Source organism: Quercus lobata, chromosome 10 (assembly GCF_001633185.2).
Source record: "Quercus lobata isolate SW786 chromosome 10, ValleyOak3.0 Primary Assembly, whole genome shotgun sequence".
Lineage (NCBI taxonomy): Eukaryota > Viridiplantae > Streptophyta > Magnoliopsida > Fagales > Fagaceae > Quercus > Quercus lobata.
Genome location: NC_044913.1, coordinates 4,180,991 through 4,201,085, shown reverse-complemented (window position 1 = coordinate 4,201,085; position 20,095 = coordinate 4,180,991). Strand labels below are relative to the sequence as shown.

Below are 20,095 nucleotides of genomic sequence, written 5' to 3'. Positions count from 1 at the left end.
CTATGGTTCCTCCTCTCCCTCTAGAATTGAACTCTCAACCTTGAGCATCTTTCTCTTTTTAGATGTGGGTGAGTCAATTTGAGTAGACCAAAACAATCTGTACTCCATCAAGTCAAGCAAACGTGATTGCAAGTGCTTATTCATTTCCATGACATGCTTTGTCATTCTTGTGGCCCACATCCGATTCTCTATACAAGTTTCCACCTTCACTTGCACGGCTGCTGGTGTTCGTTTTTTCTGCCCCAATTCCAAGACAAAGAATGAGTGCATTGTCAAAAATTAGTCTACTTCACATGTAATGTGCTAAACTTAGTTCTATCTGGTAATTTAATGGTATATCACTTTTCTATGTTACACTTAATTGTCTGTGCATTTGTCAACATTTGCTTTAACAGAGTGGGAAAGACCTCCAAATCAGATATATGCTGCTGCAATGAATCAGTGCTTTGGAAGTCAAGGGAAGTCTGCTTTTCTTCAGAGGAATGACCTAAGGAAAGGAGATTGAGTGTTCCCTTGAATGAGTTGGCTGGCTGAGGAAACTTTTCAAGTAATGAAACATGGAACCGGTTTGAAACTCTCTGATTTTTTGATATAGAAAGCAGTGAGGACTGCGGAATCACTGTCATATTAGTTACTGCCCCTGCTTATTGATGAAAACAACAATCTTAGCCATGCAAGATCAGTGGTTATTTGTTAGAAGATATATATGACATAAGAATATACATATTCATACATAAAATTATTTCCTTGTTCTAACTATTCGCATTAAAGTATTTGTAGAATGTATCTCCACAAATGTGGGCATATGTGATATATGTATAGACATGTGCATGTAACCGTCTCTCAGATGTAAGACAAAAATGCACCTCTTAGATGATGTAGGCAAAGGGGTGAGGAAACTACTTGGTTACTAAGAGTTTTTTTAAAAAGGTTATCAAAAAAAAAATTTAATAAGTATTTGTTTACTAAGAAAATCAGAGGACAATTTTTTTTTTCTATATTTGGATTTCCCATCATGCATAACATGTTTGATTCTACTACTCTAGCTAATGCGTGTGAAAAATAAAAGCATACATTTCCCGTTCAAATTATTTTTTTCTGCTCATTAATTGAAAATTGGTATTTCAGGATTTTCCCATTACTCCAATTCATCAGCAACCAAATACCATAGGCCAAATGGATGGATAATTCTTCAACAACATATAATTTTACAGATCCAAGTGAATAGCAAACTCCCTCCTGAGTAAAGGATAATAAAAGACAAAACAGACGTCGAAGGTTATATGCTTACCTTTTCCATGATTGAATCTTCGGATAATCACCTGGTTGACTACATCCCACATGCAAATGGTGCAGTCCTCAGATGCAGACATCAGACCCGATTCACTGAAGGTCAATGCAGTTATGGCTCCACTGTGTGAATGGGAACGTAAACTGATTATATTACTACACGACTTTATACGAATTAAATATCTAGACAAATGGCCAAGCAAAATGAGTATTGTAGAGGATCACAATTTAACACTCATTGGTTATAGACTTATAGCATCTCTGTGCAGGTATGTGTTTATCTTCAAACTACATGTGAACTGAAGTTTCCAAACATGGGTTCCAAAAGCCAAAGAACCAGGTTAAGTAAAGCTAGCAGGAGCCAGTTTGTCACCAATTCAGTCTCCATAGTTAATGTCAAATCAACACAAAAACCCAGTTGACATTACCAAAGTCATTGTACTAATTAGGAATCAAACTATTTCATGAAAATGATATTCAAAATCACTAGGTTTTTCAACTATTTATTCCTTTGACAGAAGGAGATTTAATCTCCATTTAGTAACTGGAAAATTCAAGCACCATACATTACTTGTGTCCATTTAGCACAACTGGTTGGGCTTCTGCAACAACGAATTGTTCCTCCAACAGTCCAACATCAAGCTTGTTGACAAAAATTCTTCCATCTACACTTCCACAGAACAAGAATTGCTCTTCTGGGTGAAGAGCAATTGCAGTTATTGCTAGTGAATACACTTGAGTTTGTATAAGCCTTCCTGAGACAAAATCCCAAACCTACGAGATACGAAATTTTGTCAGCTATAGTAAGAAGAAAATTCAGTGTTGATAGATATAATTACTAAGAGTCAGAACTATGATGCACATTGTTTGGTCACCTTGCATGTGCCATCAAGGGAGCTTGATACTAAAACTGAAATTGAGCTTCCTGATGTGGTCAATAGACCAGTAATACAAGATTTATGCTCTGATGAATAGTGTAACAAAGAATGAAAGCTTCCAGAATCCTCCGTGTCTAGCAAGCTTCAATCAAATTAATTAGAGTAATTCATTATTGCAAAGGCTTCAAATCTTTTGTCCTTTTTATTTTGTGTTGCGTACAGAAATTAACAATAGAAAAAGAATTCAGCATTACCTAATTACAGACCAAACACAGATCATACCATCATCTGACCCGGAAATGAGAAGAGAATCATCATTGGAAAACAGCAAGCAATTTAAAGATTTGTGATGAGCATGCCAAGTCTTGAGCAATCTTCCATTGGCAATCTGAGGATTACCTTAACCACATCAGAATCTAAGGAGGGACAGTGTTTTATACATCTTATCCCACATTAGAATTGAAACAGCCATTGCCCCAAAGATTGACAAAAAATGAAGAAAAGTGGATACTATATAGTTGCTGAACTTAGAATTAATGTAAAGAAATTGAGCAATGCTATGGACACAAGGCTAAACATTGACACCATTTTTAGTATGCACCAATCAAAATAGGCCACATCAAAAGTTGTAAAAAAATTTGTGTCCCTAGACTTATGGAAAGAAATTTACCATATGAAATTTGCTTTTTTGACTTCTCATTAACAGGAAAGAAATTTTTTTTACAAAGACTGATTGAACAAGGCAACTTGATAGAGTTCTTACTAACCTCCCAAAGATAAGCATTTCCAGAAAGCGCCCCACCTGCAAGATATAGGCCATCCTTTGTGCTAGAAAGTGACCCAATGGCCTCCACTGGGTAACTCCGAAGGGGTGACTGAGGCTGAAGATTAGGAAATTTAAGTAAACCAATTAACCAAGCAAAGCTTTCTATTGTAAAACAGAGTTTTAAAGGAAAAATATGCAAGAAGCTTCACTTAATTATACTTTGGTTTCTTTAGTCTCTCATTTTTTAAGTTTAAGATTGGGGTTACAAATATGAGGAATTGTGCAATGCAAGTGAAGTCCAGCCAGAACTTCAATGAAAAGCTTCAAACTGTCAGATGAATATCTATCAAATTGCAACTTAGTAATGATGGTTTGCCCTGATGTAACAAAACATTTTCTAGCAATAAGTGAATTCTATAAATCACCTAATCTATTTTATTATATTAGACTCATTAGATTTTCTTTTCTGTTAATCTCCTTTATGCATTTTTTCGGTAACCATATGCATCATATAAGACTAGTACGTATACACGAACAGACATCCAAAACTACACTACATAATGCATAGTCAGATTAAGTGAATAGTAAAATTTGAGAGAAGCATTTTTAACAGATAAAAGACATACAGTGAAGAACAAACTTAGTTATATATTTGGAATATCAAGCAAGCAAGCCTTTGCATTACCAAAATGATCAATGGTGATCCAATATTAATGACGCCCGATTTACCAAAGGATGTTTAAATTTTACAGCTATAATCAATCGTTCAATGACTGAAATAAGAAGACAATTTTTGGGAAATAGGGAAATACAAAAAATTCAAGCATATTGGGAAGCATATAGCTATGCCTAAATATACACACACAAACATAAATCATAATACACCAATTCTCTCCAGAACCACAGACACAGGAACCTTGTGCACAATTTTTAGAGAAACTAATTCCTATTTCCAATTACCCTGACAATTAATCTACGCAATCCTAATACATGCAGAAGAAGGAACCTCGTCCATAGATTAATTCCTATTTCCAATTACCCCATAGGACAGTAATGAAAGATACAATTTTTACATTCTAAAAAAAGAAACAATGGAAACCCATTTGATTAAATTCATTTGGAGATTGAGCTGACCATCATTTACCTTATTCAATGCCCATGTGAAGATAGCTCCTCCACCAACAGACCCCTGTTTGTGAATCTGAGAAGCTACAAGGAACTGCTTTCTCAAGCACACAAGCCCATGAGAAGGTGAAGCACAAGTTGGTATGTGTAGAAGATGATCCCCAGTGTCCATATCCCATATTGTTATGCCTATTCCCATGCTCTTGTCACTGCAAACCACCAAAGCCTCCTTATCCTTATCCATCTCAGCTTGTGTGTGTGCGTATCAGTATGACTGAATTAAGACTAAAAACGACTACTAATAAAGAATGATATATAGGAATTGTGAACCTTTGCATGCAAGGAGTTTGTTTTGTTAATCTGGGGACGTGCATGGTTTGTGTGACGCATGGCATGCAGGCTCGTGAAAGAGACAAAAGTAGTTGAAGAATTTTGTACTTTTTGCTCTCTTCAAACACATGGGAACTGAGGGATGGGTCAGAGCTGGCCCTTATGCAAGTGTTCTACATGCAAATACTGACATGTAAATGTAAACTATGCCAATTATGAGGACATGCCACTTAAGGCCTGGTGGGTTTGGGAACTAATTGGTAAGCAAAAGACTTTTTTATTTATTTTTTTTTTTAAAGAAAATTTCACCTTAAAAGGTGAGTTACTAATAAACGAGAAATATGTGTATAAAAATAACTACTTACTAATACTTATTTTTTGTTTATTAATGGATTAGTTATTTTTTATTTATATGTCTCACACTTATTAAATTTTGATACGGTTTAAAAAAAAAAATTTTGATACTATTAAAATAGTATCATTTGATATGAAATACCTTTTTGTTTGCCGAAGTTTGTGTAACAACAATGAGATTAAGTTATCATAAAGGATTCAATAAAAAAAAAAGAAAGTTATTATAAAGGATGACCATTTAAACCAATCTAACGGATAAGGGTTAACTATTTATATTTCTTGGGAGAGAGAGAGTATTGGGGAGCCCACCAAATATAGATTTTTTAGTATTCAAACTTTGAATTGATGATGTCTTTCCTTGCTATATTATTGAATTTACTTTTATATTATTAAATTTTTTATTATTTTTAATTGTTGTAAGGTTATGTGGGGCCCAAGTGATTTATGGGCCAGGCCCATCTGCCCGTGGGGAATCCAGAGGTCCAAGCCGAGGAGGGCTATGGCCCAAGCTCGATAATATAAAACACAAGGTAGCCATGGGATACAGCCGAGGACAATTCAGTCCTCGGCAGACTTAAAGTCCCACTGGAGAGAAGGGGTAAAAACGGTATAAGACTGAAACTTGGAAGAAAAATCTAAAATATCCGGGGAAAGCTGCCCTTATTGCCATTCAATGCTCTGCACCTGACAGAGCCGTATTCTATGGCTTTTACAACCACCCCCAACGACTTTGGGTATGGGCTGATGGGACAAGTATCAGTCTTGGAAAGGTTGACCCTATACGTGGACGAAAGACAATGAACGCAGGCGGATATAAAAGGAAAAATAAATAACCTGGGGAAGAGGCTGGGAAAAATGGCCAGAAAGAAGAGCCTCCCAGCCCACCTCTAGGAAAAAGATTCCAGGGGTGAAGAAAACTTAACCATGTATGAACACCACGGAAAACCTACCGCCTGGTGACCAAGGCCTAGCCTTTCAAACCCACGCTTTACAAATGATATTGTTTAGGCCTTTTTACGTACGAGCCCAACACCGCTACGGTTCGTCACGAATCGAGTGCTTACAGGTTATGTTTGAATTGTTTTTGTGCTTCTTTAATACTTGAATTGTTTTATTATTATGTTTTGGAATGTTAGAACTTTATTCTTTATTTTTATATTTTATGAGTTCGTATGAGTTTTAGTTTAATGTATTAAATATGTTAAATCAAAATTTAGTATAACTGTAAAAAAATAATTGGGTTGGCGGCACAAAGTAGGTACCCACAGGTGCTGACTGGGGTGGGGGCATTGTTAAAAACCTTAGCTCCGAATCAGGTGTGAAGTGGAGGCGAGGCCAGAGCTAGAGAATAGGAAACTTGTTTGAGACTTACCTTATTACCATCCTAGTGGCTAGTTATTATTGGCTTTCACATAAGTTCACCATTAATAACTTTTTATTATGAAAAAATTTAAATACAATTTCTCACGTGTAGTACATTAGGTTCTCCCAAATAAATCTAAACTTGTCAAGATCAATGATTCAATGGCCAATATTGGCCACACACAACACCTAATCGAGAAATGACACCTTTTGGCTAGCTTGGCGAGGTACTATAGCTTCTACAATTTTTGGCTAGCCTGATATGAGAAATTTTTGGGTTGGGTTAAGCATGTAGGAAGAGTATTTGCTAACGCTATTGCTCTAGCCTCTAGGTGACCTCTATTATTGATGATAAGGTCCTCATCTTTTATTTGTAATAACTAATAAGTTTCCAATAAAAAAAAAATCTTATTAATTTTAAGAAAAAATGGTGACAATACCGATAGGCGACTTAATGGATATGATGCATTGTGTTTATTACGTACTCTTATTGCAACCGTAACATGACATCGTCATCCCTCCCTTTTTGTGTTGGGTGATCTTATTTTTATTGGTGTTTTGCTTAAAAAGTAAGTTGTACTCGAAAAAAAAAAAAAGGAACTTTAAATTTTGTATGTAATTAAATAAATACATTACCATCGTGTCCCGTATATTTGGTATGATGGTTATTGTACAAGTTTATGTGGGGTGGAGGAGAAGGGTTAGAATTTAAGTATTTAAGAAAGAGTTTCATACATATACATGTATATATACTTTTTTTTTATAAGATACATATATATATATATATATATATATATATAGATTAAACTATAATATAATTTGATTGATTTCTATCTTAGATTAAAAAAAAATCCAAACAAGTTAAAGTTAGTGAAATAGTTATAAGTGGATTGATGCAATATAATCTTGTCGTGATTACAAATGGTTCAGCCGTTATAAATGAGGTTTATGAACGCTTTATGTATGTCACGAACCATGAAACTAAGTAAAATATATTGTTAATAATTGTCCAGAAATACATAGTAAGAAGTAATAAATGTTTAAACGTATGCCAAATTTATCATGATTGTGCATATTTTTCTTGGTATTTGATCATAATTTAATTAGCTCTTGTATAAAAATATATAATTAAAAACCATTTTTTTTAAATTAAATAGCAAGATGAGTTATTTGATAATAATAAACAACTAATTACAATCTGTCACATAAAACAATTGTGACTAAATATGTGTGAAAATATGTGGTACTAAATTATTCCTTAAAAGAAATTTACTTTAACAAGTGCTAACCTAAAATAATAACAATTTTAATACTACACACTTTTATATAGATACTCTGTCACAATTGTCATGTTTTGACTTTTTATATGATAGACCCTGATAAAGAGAGGAAAAAAAATTATGATTTTATATAATAGTACAAACTACGAATTACAATAAATCACTTAGGTCAATTATGACAAAATATATATGAAAACATGATGTATTAAATTATTATTTTAAAAAATATATATAATATAATATATAGATATAATATATATATATATATTTAGAGAATTTCATATGATATCCGCTTCTAATAATAACTCTTTACTATAATTAAGGTTTACTATAATTAAGGTGGGAATAAATTTTTGACGTAAATTTCACCCTATTACGTTTATTTTTGAGGATATCTACAACCATTTTTTTTAATTAAAAATAAAATCAATATAGAAAGATAGAGTAACAAATCTGGACCGTTGATTTGCAGGACTAATCAGATATCTCCGCCACCGTCACTGTCAGGTTCTAATAACTAATAAAACAGCCTAACGCTGAAAGCTAGTTCGTCAACACTTCACTTTTACACTCTCTTTTCTCATCAGTCCTCAAAAAGATCTGACACAAGCAATCAAATCCGGACCCGATTACCCGAACAGAAAATATGGGCGGTAATTTTCTCAATCACTCTTCTGCTACTTCTTCTTCTTCTAGCTCTGAAATTTTCGTAATCAATGTATGTTAAAATGTAAAGTTCTGAAATGGGTCTCTTTCAAAATCCAATTTTGATTTTAAAAAAATGGTCTCAGGTGTGAAACCGGGTACGGGTACGGGTCAGAATTTGTGGCTGGCTACTGACCCGAGCAAGAGATGGGGCGAGCTCTTCTTCCTCTTCTACACTCCTTTCTGGCTCATTCTGTGTTTAGGCATTGTCGTTCCATACAAACTCTACGAGGTTTTGACTATTTATTTTTTGTTTTTTTTTTTTTCCACTAATTTTTAGCTTTGCTGTTTGGTTACTGCGAAAAGTAGGAAACACGGCAAGAAAACAACAAAAACAACACTCAAAGAAAAAGGGTAGTTGTATTTTTACAATTTTGTCACTTGTAGATGTTCAATCATCAATGTAGCTGAACAATTTAACTTCATCCATTAATATCGTTTGACTTTTTTTTTTTTTTTTTGATTAAAGACTTTTTCTTTTTTACTTAGCTGGAATATAGTTCTTACTATCCATAAGATCTGCAATTTTGTCCCTGAATTTTTTTTATTTGAATTTTTTTGTAAGCAAAGAAGAAAAAGGTGCTACATCAGAACTTTGTCTACTATGGATCTAAACACGAAATTGAGTGGACAAAAATTAAATTTGGAACAAATTTTAGTGACAAAAATTGTACTATACCTTTTTTTTTTTAATTAAAAAAATGGTTACCTTAATTGCATTTTACATATGCGTGAGAATGGTAGTAATGTCTATCCAAAAAAAAAAGAGAGAGAATGGTAGTAATGTGTTTTTAATCTTAAAATATAAAATGACTTCTCTTTCTCTATCTCTTTCTTTAACAAACTATCTGTTATGCTTTGTGTAAAAAGTTAATTTTGGTAATTGACAGAGCTTTACAGAATTGGAGTACCTACTTTTGGGATTGGTTTCAGCGGTTCCTTCTTTCTTGATACCAATGCTCTTTGTTGGGAAGGTAAATTCTTTAACTTTTTCAATCATTTTTTACTTTTTCTATTAATGGAGAAGTCCATGAAGATTGTTGGGCTGCATATCATTGTGATTTGTGTCATGTCTATTAGCATGTATATACTACATTGTCCATGTATTATATTTGTTTTGTATAGATTAAAGTATTCAGCTTTGTTCTTGAAATGGCATTTTAAATAAAATTGTTGAGTTAGCATGGACCATGATGGGTGTATCCAAACTATATTGTAAGCTTTCATTTCCAAAAAATGTTATGAACTTTAATTGACTATATTACCTGAGCCTTTTGTAATCCATGTGAATTGGGAACTGATGGCTATTTTTTTTTAAAGTGCAGTTGGGGAGAGTTATTAGTTGCTCAAAACATGGTTTATGAACTAATTATTTTTCTTTTTGGGATTTTTTTTTGCAGGCTGATAGCTTTTTGCCTTTGAAGGATCGTTATTGGGTCAAGGCAAGTGTTTTTATGGTGTAACACTTTACTTATAATAATTATGAAAGGTTATAGAACAATGAAAATTGATTTGGGGTCATGGATCTTCTGGATGATGTGTGCTTTGTTTTCACCATTTTTATGCTGAATTTACGGTCAGTTGCGATGGACCTAACTTTTATAGTCTTTTTTGTGTATTCCTAACCTTGTATTGCATTGATAGAAATATGTTATATTTAAATACATGCTTAGCATTCATTCTGAATATTTGGCTTATGACTTTGCTGATAAGAATCGTGTCCTTACATAAAGCTGAAAGTTCTTTATGTGGCTGCTTGGGCCAGACCTACTTTTGATTATGATTTTGTTTAAACTAAAAACACCAAGTCCTCAAGATGTTTCTAATATAAAATTGTTTGTTGCACAGGCCCTTACCATCTTTACTGTACCCATGGAGTGTTAGTCAATCTCTTAGAACATGAATGTTGAATAACTTTATTTTTATGGATTACTGTAGTGTTTGAGCCATTAGTTCTAATTAATGAAAAATAAAGCAATGCAGGGGTAATATTGCCAATGTATTTTTTACTTCACACAGAGCTACAGAAACTGTCATTTGAAATTTGAAGAGCTTCATAAGCAATGTAATCTCCAAATGTTGTTCTTGTGAGATGAACTTACAACAATTGTCCTGCTTTTTAATCATCTTTGCTGTCTTTTTTTCATTTTCTTATTACTAGCAAAGCCTGCAATTAACTTTTCTTTTTGGTGGTCTATACAACACTTCTTTGACATTTGAATAGGTCCTTTTCTCCCTCTACCTAATTATAATGTCAATCCAGTGGCCTTGCATATCTACCTCTCAATATGTTAAACTAATTTTTTATGGGTATTTATTCTTGACCTGAAAGACAAACTTATTTTTGTTGCAGGCCAGTTTATGGATTATACTCTTTAGCTATGTAGGGAATTACTTTTGGACCCACTATTTCTTCACAGTTTTGGGAGCTTCTTATACCTTTCCGTCATGGAAGATGAACAATGTAAGCATTGAAACAAGAAACATTCAATAGTTAGAAACAAGAAACACTTAATAGTTAGACTACATGCTATCATTTCTAATCAGATAATTTGTTTCCTTGCAGGTACCACACACAACTTTCCTTCTCACACACGCTTGCTTTTTATTTTATCATGTTACATCAAACATGACACTTCGCAGACTACGGCATTCTATTGCCGACTTGCCAGAGAAAATTCAGTGGATTTTTGAGGCTGCATGGATTTTGGCTCTTTCTTATTTCATAGCATACCTTGAGACTTTGGCTATTTCTAATGTATGTGATAACAAGGTTTTTGTTCCATTGTTATAATCAATTTCTTTTGTCTAAGCTTACTTAAACTCGGAATATTTTTATTACTCTTTTCATTACTATTATGAAAGTCTGAATCTCTAGGGTGAACATATAAATAAGTGTCCCTTTGTCCTTTTCTAGAAAAATTGACAACAATTATTGCAACATGATGAGACTCGTAAAAATTTGAAGTTTTGAAAATTTGACAACATTTATTGTAGAATACATGTGGCTGACCTTGACTAATTTGTTAAGGATCCATAATTGACCCCAAACAAATTTTGGACTAAGATTTGGTTGTTGTTGTTGTGAAATAGGCACAGTTTTTTGTTGTGATGCACTTCATTTCTTTTCTCTTCCTGAATGTTTCCCTTTTGAAGAACTAATTACATGCTGAACGTATCTAGGCCATGAATGTATGATATAAAGTTGTGGTAATGATGTTTCTGCTTTTTTTTATTTTTATTTTTTATAAAACGGTAATATTGTTTCATGTTGAATATGTGCAGTTCCCTTATTATCAATTTGTGGACCGATCATCCATGTACAAAATTGGCTCCTTGTTTTATGCCATCTACTTCATTGTAAGCTTCCCTATGTTTCTGAGGTAAGAATTCTAATTTACAATTACTGGTGATTTCCTTCTCTTTTGCACTTGTATTGCTGTATTAAGTATTAACTAATGCAATGCTTTACTTATAAAAATAAAGTATAGTTGTATTAACCGATTAAATTGTCAGAAATAAGCATTTGTTCATTGTGTTCACATGTAAGAGTGCAAACTCTATAAATTTTCCTCTATCTTAGGTTAAAGAATACCCATAGGGTTTTTAAATGTATTTATTGTTCTCTTGTATATACATTAGTTTTCCTGATGCCAATTCAAATACATGTGCAGAATTGATGAGAAACCTAGCAAACCATGGGATCTACCGAGAGTGGCGGTTGATGCTCTGGGTGCTGCTATGCTAGTTACAATAATACTTGATTTGTGGCGCCTCTTTCTAGGACCTATTGTTCCTGTTTCAAATTCAAAACAATGTCTTCAACCAGGACTGCCATGGTTTCCAGGACATGCCATTGAAACATGACTGATGAATTTGCAGAACTGGGACATGGGTTAACTTCCTGTCATCTTGCTGATGCTGTAATGTTTTTTGTACCAACTAGATCATTGTTGCTTTTTTACATTTTTAGGATATGTAAAAAAATTGTATGGGCAAGCAGTAAACAATCAAGTTCACTATTGTTGTGATTTATTTCAGGCCAGTCTATTTAGATTTGACACTAAAATGATGAGGATCTTCTCTGCTGTTCATCTTCAAACTAAAATTAAATTTGTCTCATTTTCTCTTTGATATTATTATTCTTTGTTGGTTTGAGTTTCTGATTTGGTCACTGACTGAATACATGAAGATGGATAATAGAAAAAATACAGAAGGTTTTAATGACTATCAAAGGAAGCAAATATTTAAATTTACTAAAATAAATTTTTTTAAAATTTATTCTTTCAAATATTTAATCTAAATATTAGTATAGAATTATGAAAAGTCATGCATACTATATACACAAACACATTATTGATATTATCAATTTTATTTTTATATTAATACAATAGGAATGATACTCAATTTTTTTAAAACAGCCCTATAAAGTTCCAGATAGGATTGCAAGAAAACTAAAATTGCAACAGAGATGAATTCCAAACCCAATGATTCAAAAATCCAGCAGAAGGCACAAAATTTCAGTGAAAATCCACTATAAGAAAAGAAAAGTAAAACACTAATTTTAGATTCAGACTAATTTTAGAAAAGTAAATCTGAACCAAATCAATTACCTTCAATGAAACTAAACAAAAACAACAATCAATAATAGCTCAAAGAAAATCAAATTTTAGATTCAGACAAATGTCTTCTCAATCTCTAGTTTGATTGAATTGAATTACAATAAAAGTGTTTTGGGTAACAAATAATTGATGTCTTCTTTATTCTGCCCCTAAACCAATGCCCTATTTTTATCTTGTTATTGACTCAGCCAGGAGCCAAACCCCAAAAAAAGAATCATGTTAGCCATAAGGCCTATTATTAGATTAACAATTTAGTTTATCCATTTAGCTGTCAATAAAATCCTATTTTTACACCATAAAATTTTGAAAAAGAAAATTTTTATTTATTTATTTATTTATTTTTATCAAGGTAGAGTTATTGAAGGAATTAAACCCTCAAAATGTTCCTTCACTGAAACGGAAAGTGTAACCTAAAGGCAATGGACTTTAAAAACCGTTACTTTCATACCACAAGGGTTACATCATTTATACATTTACACTCACATACAAATAAAAACCATGACGTAAATTTGGAGTAAACATAAGAATCATTAGAGCACTAACATCCGCATTTGCATAATTAAAAAAAAAACACACACACACACATTTTAGCCAATTAAACCTAAAATTTATCAATATCAAGTAATGCAAAGTTGGTTTCTCAAAAAAAAAGTAATGCAAAGTTGCGTAAAAATACCTGGTTAGCGATTGCTATAGTTTTTGTTTATATTTATACTAACACTATTCATTTTATATATAATTTTTTATTCCTTATTTACGTATCCTAAGGATGAAGGTAGAGAGTGAATAATGATTGTTGTGTGTGAAGAAAAAGAAACAATTAAAAGAAAGACAAAGTTTAGTTTCAAAATTGGTTGTAATTTAAGGCTACAACCATATTCAATAAAATAAATATAACCACATATTTTGGCAATCTAACCGTTGAATTGCATGTTTTTTATGTTCTTAATAGACATATCAAATTTTGTGTCAATTGTATATTATTTACTATATGATCTATAAATTCATATTTTATGCATAATTTCAAATTACAAAAACTTGACATTTAAAAAATTTATTAATGACATTTAATTTTTTAGAAATTTTGCAAGCATGAAAAATATATGAAGAAGATGTAATCCAATGGTGGATTTGTCAAAATTCACCTTCAATAAAAAAATTTGAATAAGGTTGTAGCCTAATTTTGTACCTAAACTTTATTCTTAAAAAAATAAAAAATTAATATTTTAATAAAATGTAGTGTAAAATAGATAAGACGTCAACAACCATTTCTGCACTAGCAAATAACAGTCTCTTATACGTAGACTTTTATAAAAACAAACAAAAACGACACACCGTTTACACCAAATTCTCCACACGTGGGAGGGAAAAATCCTGAGTGGCACACGTGTTATCTTGTTTCTTAGAATTTTAGACCAAAAAAGATAAAATCAGAAAGATAAATAGCATTGATATTAATATATTTCTCAACCTTACAAAAAAAAATCTCACAGCCTTTCTTTCCATTTCCCGCTCCGAAACCAGAGCTCTAAAAATACTTAAAACCCTCACTCACTCACTCACTCGCTCAAAGTGCTGAAATCTCTTAGGGTTTCGTTTCGTTTTTTTTTTTCGGCGTTTCGAAGTTTCGAAACCACATGAAATCGGCGTTGCGTGATGGTTTTACTCTGTCGAGTGCACTGAGCTCGCATCAGAGAATGGCTGCCTTTGGAGCTCTCTCGCTGTGTCCGTACAGCCTCTTGTGCCGTCCGAAGTATACGACGAAACGTTTCGTTTCGTGCTCGCTTGGTTCTCATACTAGTAGTATAGGTAATACTACGCTTCGAATTTGCTATAGTGTTGGTTTTGTTAGTAATGGTTAGTTTATGTTTGGTTGCTGAGAAAAAAAAAAGAAAGAAAAAGTAAAACAAAGAAGAAGAAGTTTTGTTTTGCGTTGTGTTGGATTTAATGTTAAATAACGGAAAATTTATCAAATTTGTGATTGTTTAGTGTTCGTAGTAATTTGAAGTTGGTGATTGATTACTGAGAAAATGGAAGAAAGGAGAAAGGTTTTATGTTGTTTTGCATTCGAGGTTTGCGTTGAAAACATTGCTTGGTTTTTCTTTTTGAGCTGTGATATTAGGTGAGAGTTATAAGCGTCTATGTTTTGGTTACTATTTTTGCACATTTTCTATGTAATTTGAAGTTGCTGAGAAAATGGAAGAAAAGGGAAGTTTTGTGTGGTTTTTCATTCTAGCTTCACTTAGGAAACATGCTTGCGTTTCATTTTTGAGCTGAGAATGATCTCTATAAGCTTCTATGTTTTTGTTGTTTTGCGCAGTTTTTTAGTAATTTTAAGTTGCTGGGAAAGTGGAAGAAAAGAAAAGTTTTTTTTTTTGCACTCACATTTACTTAGAAAACATTGCTTGCTTTTTTCTTTTTCAACTGAAATAGTTGAGAACTATAAGCATCCAATTGTAAAGTTCTTGTTTTGACTGTTCTTTCTTTGTATTTTTAAAACTGGGATTAAGGACTAGCTTTGGTTTGCATATTTGTGTAAATTTAAAATCTAATCCCAAATGAAGAATTATAATGGGAATAGCTGTATTTTGGTTATTGTAATTTCTGTTATTTTGTTATTTTTTAGAATTGGCATCTTTTTTAAATGCTGTTTCTTCTAATATTAGTTTAAATGTCGACCCCAAAATTTTGGAACTAAGGCTTTGATGTTGTTGTTGTTGTTGTTCTTCTTCTTCTTCTTATGTTAGATACACGTAGATCTAAAGTACCGCGTAAAAGATCGGGAAAGATGGATGGGCCAAGGAAAAGTATGGAAGACTCGGTTCAGCGCAAGATGGAACAATTTTATGAGGGGTCTGATGGCCCACCCCTCCGTGTTCTTCCAATTGGTGGCCTGGGTGAAATTGGGATGAATTGCATGCTTGTGGGTAATTATGATCGATACATACTGATTGATGCTGGTGTCATGTTTCCAGAGTAAGATTTGAACACTTGTTTGCTATGGCTTTAAATCCTGAAGAATTGCATCTTGGTGATTACTGATTATAGTTTTCTATCTAAAGATTTTGTTTCTAATGGAGGATTTGTCCCCAAAAACTAGTCCTAACTTTAGTTGCTTTAAGGGGTTACCAGATTTCAAATTCTGATCTAAATTGTAAAATAAATCCCCTCTTCTTGGCTACATCTACTACGGAGGAAATTTTACATGACAAGGAAAATTTTCTACTAAGGACTTTCTTTAGTTCCTGGATGCCTTGAGTTTTTGTTAACCATTATTGTGGTTTTACTTAATTTTCCCTTTTTATATTTGCCTGCTCATTTCCTTTGTATACTTCCTGTGGATGTACTAGGGTTGCGCCTTTTGTGCTTTTTCATTAATGGATTTTTATTAATTATGAATAAAGAATTAGAGGAAGTAGTTTTCCATTTGCACTTTGGAGCAGTTGTCATATTTTACTCTGAAAATTGCTTTTTTGCTGATTTAGCTTTAACTACATGTTTTTTTCTAATGTATTGACATCATACTTCTCACTTGTATTTCAGCTATGATGAACTTGGAGTCCAAAAAATTGTACCTGATACCACATTTATCAAAAGATGGAGTCACAAAATTGAAGCAGTTGTTATAACACATGGCCATGAAGATCACATTGGTGCGTTGCCTTGGGTAAAGTTTCCTTCTGCTTATTCATCTTAAAAGATAAAGAAATTCCTTCTGCTTCTTGGAAATGATATTTTGACTGAATACTGATGGATCTAGTACTTGGTTATTTATCTTGTTAAGTCTATTAAGTCTTTGTGGCAAAGTCTTTGTAATGGGGCATGAGGCCAAATTGTTTCTCATGTTTTATCATTGATGAATTTGGAGGGACACTGCATTGGCACTCGCATCTGGTGAAAGGGGAAAAATTGGTGCCCTGGCTGATGGCTTGCAGTTGTAGGGCATCTGATGGGCTTCAACAAAGACTTCTGACAACAATTAAACAATCTTCATTGTTTAATTGTAGGACCCAGATTCATTGCTGTTGGCTAGTTGGGATGGAATTGTCATCAAACCTTAAGGATACATTTGGCATTGTGCATTGTTTAAGTGATGTCTCCATTGTCATTGTTAACTACACTCCTTATTTCTACCATAGCAAAGCTGTGTGCATTCATTTAATCTTTTTATGTATCACTCTGTTTATTATTTTCCTTTGAGATAATCTCAGATTATTAAACTAAGGAAAGTACGAAAAGATAAGCAGGCCTATCTCTCTCTCTTGTATTATTGCCACAAAAGAATTCCTGAAGCAAATATTACCATAATGTGATGATTTAATTTTAAAATTATTACTTTTATGTATTTAGTTATTGTTTCAAGTTGCCTAGTGTTTATCATTTTCATTTTCTTTATAATGCAGGATAGAAGCCTTAGTGGCTTAGATACCTATTTTGTTGTAGGATCTTTAGGAATTCAACACTAAGTTAGGGTTCTTGATGAGATCTTGAAGGGTTTTTGATAGGGTTTGATGTTTAAGGGTTTAGGCAGGGTTTGGTACTAAAAAGATTGGATCTTGAATTAAACAGTGAATAGAACAAGAAATAAAGAAAGATAAACCCTAGGCAATCACAACTAGGAAGGAGACCTCAAAGCTTTCAAATATGCGGTTGGAATTTTATTGAATTTAATTTCTCTATATCTCTATTTTATTGATTACATGAAGACTATTTATCAAAAATTGATTACATGAAGACTATTTTGTTTGGTAAATTATTTTATGAAGCCATCCTCTCATAATATGTGAGACCCACATTTTAGTTGAGTAACTATTTGCTTAAAATCTTCTATTATTATTTATCAAGTTTGCTTCTGGTTCTGCCAAATTGCAGTAGAAAATTGTGTTGAAACTTGACTTCCAATTCTTGATTATTCATGTTTTTATTTGGAATGTTAACTCAATCTATTTAGAGAGAGAGAGAGAGAGAGAGAGAGAGAGAGACTGTGTCTGCAAAGTATATAACCAGATATTAATGACTCACATGGTTTCTGAAACAGTCATGAAGGAAACTGAAGTGCCTCCAGAATTGTATTAGACCAAGAAGCTCTTGAAAATTAAATGATTTATTTTTCTTCTTCTTATCCTTCTCTCTCTCTCTTTAAACTTTAGGATTGAACTTTTAAGCATTATGCTCTTTATGTGTTTCTGCTGTTACAGATTTGTTTAATGCTGTATAAACAGGTAATTCCAGCTTTGGATTCTCGTACACCGATATTTGCATCTTCCTTTACAATGGAGGTACTTTTCATGGGATTTAATTTCATATAAATATAAACACACGCACACACACACACGCAAACATAAATTTTTTGAATGTGCTGCTTTCCAAAAACTTGATAGGTCAACCAATAATGATTTTCCTGTAAGTTAAGTATAAGTCACTGTTTCTGGAGCCTTTTCTTCTTGTATCCTTGGGTTGTGTAAATATTTGTTTCTGTTCATACTAGTACAGAAAGGTAATACTTTTTATTTTTCAACAGCTTATTAAAAAGCGTTTAAAGGAGAACGGGATTTTTGTTCCTTCTAGACTTAGGGTATTTAGAACACGGAGGAAGTTTGTGGCTGGCCCATTTGAAATAGAGCCTATCAGGGTTACCCATTCCATTCCTGATTGCTGTGGATTAGTTCTTCGCTGCGCTGATGGTACGATTCTTCATACTGGGGACTGGAAGGTAAAACTAACTTATATATGCTTTTTCCTCTTCTTTACTTTCATTCTCAAGGTCTATGAGAGTTTATGTTCAACAGATTGATGAAACACCGTTGGATGGTAAAGTTTTTGATCGTGAAGCTTTAGAGGAACTTTCAAAAGAAGGAGTAACATTGGTAAGTCACTTGAATCTTTTTTATTATATTTTTCGTATTTTTTATGTTGATATAGTGCATATAAAAGGAAATTCATCAGGTTTCACTTTGGGGGAGAGGTATGGGTTCACGAGTTGGGCGGTTAAGAGGCAATATAACCATCAAAATGAGTGTAGCGGAAATGAGAATGTTAAGATGAATAAGTGGGAATATATAGAAAGATAAGATTCGAAATGAGGACATCCTTTTAAAGACAGCGGTAGCTCCTTCTGATGAAAGGATGAGGGAAAATCACTTGGGATGGTTTGGTCATGTTTAGAGGAGAGCGAGTAATGAACCAGTAAAAAAGAGTGAGTCGATCAACTTTGAGGAACGAAAATAGCCAGAGGAAAGGCAAAAATAACATTGGTAGAAGTAATAAAAAAAAAGAAGACATGTCAATTAGAGAAGTAACAAAGAGCATGACTTCAAATAAGATAGAATGGAGAAAAATAATTAATGTGGCCAACCCAATCTAATTTGTCAAGGATCCATAGCTAACTCCAAATTTTGGGACTAAGGCTTTTTTTTTTGTTGTTGTATGGGTTCACGAGGACTAAAACACTAAAATATGAGCTCCATGTGTTAGTTGCCTAATGAACCAATTGCACCCCTTTTGTGAGGTCTAGTTCCAGGGGTCCACTATTTACCCTTAGAAAAACAGGCTCCACCTTTTTGTGCTAATAGTAAAATCATCAGGAGGTATTCATGTTGTCAATGCTATTGGCGAGTGATATTTTCTAATCCTGATATAATTTTATTGGCTGAATCTTTGATTGTGATTTTTAGGAAGCTCAAGAGTTCCCTTCCATTAATAAAATTCCTTATCCAGAAAAAAAAATGCTAAGTACCTTATTTGGATTATATGAGACTTGTATGGCTGCCTTCTATATGGAGAGGAGTTTTTCACAAACATAGGGTTTTTGTGTGTCTAGAAATTGTACTCAAATGTTTCAAAATTTCTCTCTTCTTTTGCAATCTTGTGGTTGAAAGGTTTAGACTGGCATCTGATGCCTTGTATATCTTGTTTTTGCTGTGTCTTTGGTGGTTATAATGCCTTTGTTTTTTGTAGTCTTCTTTGTTTGATTAACCGATGTTCTCTTTGTAGGATTTTGTCTATATATTGTGTTAATGTGGAAATAACTTAAATGCCATTTCAGTTTACAGCTTCATTTAAACTATCCACAGAGAATAGAAGCAAATGAAAAATTAGCAATTAATGCACATGACTTTGCAGATGATGAGTGACTCAACAAATATTCTCTCACCTGGAAGGACAATTAGCGAATCTGTCGTGGCTAATTCATTGTTGAGGCGTATTTCTGAAGCTAAGGGAAGGGTAATTACAACTCAGTTTGCATCAAATATACACCGCCTTGGAAGTGTGAAAGCTGCTGCTGATTTAACTGGCAGAAAATTGGTACGTTCTCCCCAGCTCCTCTAATGTCATGCAGTTGTACTTTTCTTTGTTATAATACTCTGCACTCTTGTATTTTCA

General features: G+C 33.1%; 3 protein-coding genes across 3 annotated transcripts in view; 2 read left to right on the top strand and 1 right to left on the bottom strand.

The window, feature by feature from the left end:
* Positions 1 to 4,303, bottom strand: LOC115964042 (protein ROOT INITIATION DEFECTIVE 3-like). Its single transcript, XM_031083328.1, has 8 exons — positions 4,079 to 4,303; positions 2,936 to 3,049; positions 2,423 to 2,556; positions 2,166 to 2,310; positions 1,862 to 2,064; positions 1,292 to 1,413; positions 408 to 640; positions 1 to 237 (listed from the first exon to the last, which is right to left on the bottom strand). The coding sequence occupies exons 1-8, from the start codon at positions 4,301 to 4,303 to the stop codon at positions 1 to 3; spliced, it is 1,413 nt and encodes a 470-aa protein (XP_030939188.1).
* Positions 4,304 to 7,928: 3,625 nt separating this feature from the next.
* LOC115964043 (cycloeucalenol cycloisomerase-like) lies at positions 7,929 to 12,248 on the top strand. Its single transcript, XM_031083329.1, has 8 exons — positions 7,929 to 8,038; positions 8,177 to 8,322; positions 8,981 to 9,064; positions 9,491 to 9,532; positions 10,444 to 10,554; positions 10,657 to 10,848; positions 11,376 to 11,473; positions 11,765 to 12,248. The coding sequence occupies exons 1-8, from the start codon at positions 8,032 to 8,034 to the stop codon at positions 11,955 to 11,957; spliced, it is 873 nt and encodes a 290-aa protein (XP_030939189.1). The 5' UTR covers positions 7,929 to 8,031; the 3' UTR covers positions 11,958 to 12,248.
* A 1,933-nt stretch (positions 12,249 to 14,181) lies between these two features.
* The window catches only part of LOC115964219 (ribonuclease J-like), a 9,160-nt gene continuing 3,246 nt past the window's right edge, over positions 14,182 to 20,095 (top strand). Inside the window, exons 1-7 of the mRNA XM_031083577.1 lie at positions 14,182 to 14,521; positions 15,460 to 15,688; positions 16,256 to 16,379; positions 17,935 to 17,991; positions 18,234 to 18,425; positions 18,502 to 18,579; positions 19,835 to 20,017. Coding sequence (XP_030939437.1) covers positions 14,350 to 14,521; positions 15,460 to 15,688; positions 16,256 to 16,379; positions 17,935 to 17,991; positions 18,234 to 18,425; positions 18,502 to 18,579; positions 19,835 to 20,017 — 1,035 coding nt within the window. The 5' untranslated portion in view covers positions 14,182 to 14,349. The remainder of the gene's footprint in view (positions 14,522 to 15,459; positions 15,689 to 16,255; positions 16,380 to 17,934; positions 17,992 to 18,233; positions 18,426 to 18,501; positions 18,580 to 19,834; positions 20,018 to 20,095) is intronic.

What these genes read in the sequence shown, in the direction of transcription:
- LOC115964042 (XM_031083328.1), bottom strand. Translation starts at nt 4,303, where the DNA reads ATGGATAAGGATAAGGAGGCTTTGGTGGTTTGCAGTGACAAGAGCATG. An exon ending in TCACATGGGCATTGAATAAG is followed by an intron (nt 3,050 to 4,078) that starts GTAAATGATGGT and finishes CCTAATCTTCAG; the next exon opens with CCTCAGTCACCCCTTCGGAG. An exon ending in CCCTTGATGGCACATGCAAG is followed by an intron (nt 2,065 to 2,165) that starts GTGACCAAACAA and finishes CGTATCTCGTAG; the next exon opens with GTTTGGGATTTTGTCTCAGG.
- LOC115964043 (XM_031083329.1), top strand. An exon ending in AGACTTTGGCTATTTCTAAT is followed by an intron (nt 10,849 to 11,375) that starts GTATGTGATAAC and finishes GAATATGTGCAG; the next exon opens with TTCCCTTATTATCAATTTGT. An exon ending in AGCTTCCCTATGTTTCTGAG is followed by an intron (nt 11,474 to 11,764) that starts GTAAGAATTCTA and finishes ATACATGTGCAG; the next exon opens with AATTGATGAGAAACCTAGCA.